This window comes from Nesoenas mayeri, assembly GCF_963082525.1.
Source record: "Nesoenas mayeri genome assembly, chromosome: 1".
Lineage (NCBI taxonomy): Eukaryota > Metazoa > Chordata > Aves > Columbiformes > Columbidae > Nesoenas > Nesoenas mayeri.
The window spans coordinates 30,629,072-30,632,453 of NC_137541.1; the positions used below are offsets into that span (position 1 = coordinate 30,629,072).

The following is a 3,382-nucleotide window of genomic DNA, read 5'->3' on the forward strand; positions in this document are numbered from 1 at the left end:
CTGCCATCTGCAATGGCATTTGAAACTGAAGTAGGTATCCAGCATCACAAGGACACTGAATTATTTTTGGAAAAAAGGATATTAAGCTGCTAGGCATTTTATAAATGTATCTGAGTTAATTTAAAATAGGTATTAATAATAGCTGGTAAAGGCTTTTTCTGATTTCCTGCTGCCTTCTCAAGATTTGTCAGACTGTCCTTCAATCACATCAGAATGATGAACAATTCATGGTTCAATTTGAACACATATTCAAGTATAATTATGTTAGATTCCTTTCCAATTATGTTACTACTTAGAAATTCAGAATCATAGAAAAGAAAGTATGTTAGAGCACAAAACATCTAAGATGCTTTTATGAATCTTTGTTGGTCTTTATGAGAATTCATTCTGATAGCATAGTGATGGTGGAAGTATTGAGTCAGGCTTGTACAACACAGAAAGTTCATATACATGCTACAGAACTGCAGGGAAATATATTTATACAATAAAAGACACTTTTAAAGCTTCCTTATCACAAAACAATGAACAGTGGTAAAATATCAATATGTCTTCTGAACATAGCAAATTTAACAAAACAACAAAAAGCATTCAACATTTATGCAGAAGTGCTGTTTTCCTCAGGGTCTCTGTCTACTAGATGAATGCTCCCTGTGATCACGGATTCCTCTTGAGCCAAGGTGTTCTCCAGCTGCTTCTTTGTGCAATATGGAATGTGGCCACAAAAATACATGTAAATCCATGGGTTGGTGCAACTATTTAAATTGCCAAGGAGCATGATAATGGTGAATGCTGAACCTGGAATGAAATAGATAAAAGAGTAACAGAGTAAGTAAAGTGCATATAGAAACAAGTAACATTTTCACAGTCTGCCGCTTTCTCTGTACCTGCTCATATATTAATCTAAGAGCAGGAAATCCCTATTTACTCCATGCAATTTGCAGTTTCAGAAGGCACTCTGTATTGTATTGAGTTAAATAGTTCCAAATAGCCCTTTTTTGATGTAGCTGCATCAAATTTAAAAGCAAGTACTAACCTGCTATACAGATAACTACAGATATTGATATAAATATATGTACAGAAAGACCCAAATTCACACTGACAGAAAGAATTCTTAAAACAAAGATGAGAATATTTTTTTTTTCATCAGGCTGAGCTATTATATTTTTTTTTCTTCCTCCTTTGGTTTATATCTTTGAGGTTAGAATAGGTGAACTTAAATAATGTCACATAGAGTCTGTCTTTCACAAAGAAGCAGCAGTATCAATTTGACAAGATTAATCTAGTTTACAACATTATGTTCTTTGATATCTTTCTCAGGCTTGCTTTTTTTGCTTTATAAACAGCTGTTTCACAATTTTTAATTGTATCATAGTGTACTACAGAGATTTCATCAACGTGACTTCAATATTAAAACAAAAAGATGTCCTATAACATCATTGTTCTATCCAGTAAATAAGAAATCTGTATTTTATTACTTTGAATAGTTAATTACTCCTTTTCACCTCAAGAACCCAAAATACTGTTGCTTTAATATCTAAAACCTCTAAAAATCTCAACCCTTGTCAGAGCAGATGATGTTTTTTCCTGTGCTGTTCATTAAATCATCCATCACCCAAAACATAAACATGCATAGAATAATAGAATCATATATATATATATATATATATATGATGTTCTGATCACAGAACACATGAAGTTCTCTGTACCAAATTAAATATAGCAGACAATCCATCCAGGATTTTCTTTTTAATCACACTGAAATGAACATATCTAACTTTTACACAAAAGCAAATTGCAAATACAAAGCAACACAGCACCGTGCTAGCCTGCAATGAGGTTATGAATGAGGATGGAGAGTATCTTACCTTCAGTCATGACACTGGGGAACCACACAGACCACAGCTGTGCAATGAAGAAAGGTGACCAACAGAGGACATATGCAACAACTGTCACCACCGTCATTTTTACAGTCTTGATCATAGCCTTTGAAATACAGTTCACACTGCTTGCTCGGGATGGCAGGACTTGCTTCTGATTTGTTACTTCATATTCATGTTTTTTCACGTATATATTTCTTTTGATTATTTTGCAAATCTTGACCTGGCACATGATAAGGATGGCTGAGGGAATGAAGAATATAACTACAAAAATCCAAGTCACATATGCCCTTGGGCCCCATGGCTGAATAAATTCGCCCCAACATTCAAAGATACCTGGAGATATTTCAGTCTTAGAAAAGATAAATACCTGCGGTAGGCTAAGAATCAGTGATATAGACCAGCTGGTACAAATAGGGATGTTCCAGAGAGCTCTCTTCTTTTGGAAAGTGACCATAGGGTAGCAAACTGCTTGATATCTGTCCACTGTCATGACCACTATCATATAAGTAGAGGCAAACATGCCCAGCAATTGTAGATACTTGATAATTCTGCACAGGAAATCTGGCCCTATGAAAACATCTGTAATATCCCACACGAGCTGAGGCAGCACTTGGAAAAAGGCTACCACTAAATCAGCGATGCTGAGATGAAGCATGAACACATACATCCTAGAGAGCTTCTTTCTTCTTCGCCACAGCACTAGTATGAGAATAAAATTGCCCACAGACGCTGTCAGAAATATGACCCCCAGTACAGCAATCTCTACTTGAGCTAATTGCTCATCTCTTTCTGGTCTTCCAACAGGTTCTGACTGATTTGTCAAACTCAGGAATCTGTGAGAAGAACTCTCGGTCTCATGTGTGTTATCCTGCATAGGAAACGAAAAATTCTTCATAGTGCACAGAAGCTACTTGCAGTAGCTGCTACTTGCAACTCAGGTTGACAGCTGTGAGGTACTGGCTAGCAAACAAACCAGCCTGGGTTCAGGTTTCCGTGTATCTTCAAGCAAATCTCCTCCTGTTTGTGTGAACTAAAGCAGTGGGACCTGGATCTTGATGAAATTCTGTCTCTTGTTGGCGTGCAAAAAGGCTTTATATAGGCTCCCAGCAGAGCCTTATGTAATTGCAGCGCCCTCGGGTAGGCTGCAGGGACCCAGCCAATGGCAGAGTGAGTCACACAATTGGGGAAAATATATAAATAAAAGGCAAACTTCAGAGGCTCAACGTAATTCAATTACTCACTTCAGTGAAAGCCCGAACTTGTAAATAGCTCTGGCCAAAATCATACTTAAATGATCTTACTCAGGAGAGTTCTTAAAAATACTTTTTTACGCAAGCCAGAAGGGCATGCTTCGGCTGGAGCAGGAGGAATGTTTATATGTAGACGGAAAGTTGGGCCCCTGAGCTCAGGGGCATCGTCACTGCAATCCTCTGGGCTCCTGGGGCACAACCACATCCTAAAAGTAGCAGAGATGAAGAAATGCATTTTTCCGTAGTTTGGTG

The 3,382-nt window shown here is 37.6% G+C and overlaps 1 protein-coding gene across 1 annotated transcript; it reads right to left on the reverse strand.

The window, feature by feature from the left end:
• Positions 1–595: 595 nt before the first annotated feature.
• On the reverse strand, positions 596–2,775 carry LOC308052711 (arg8-vasotocin receptor-like; the record flags this gene model as incomplete). The annotated part of the gene is made up of 2 exons (XM_080363305.1): positions 596–795; positions 1,866–2,775. 2 exons carry the CDS (start codon positions 2,773–2,775, stop codon positions 596–598), a joined length of 1,110 nt encoding a protein of 369 aa, XP_080219431.1.
• Between the last annotated feature and the right edge of the window lie 607 nt (positions 2,776–3,382).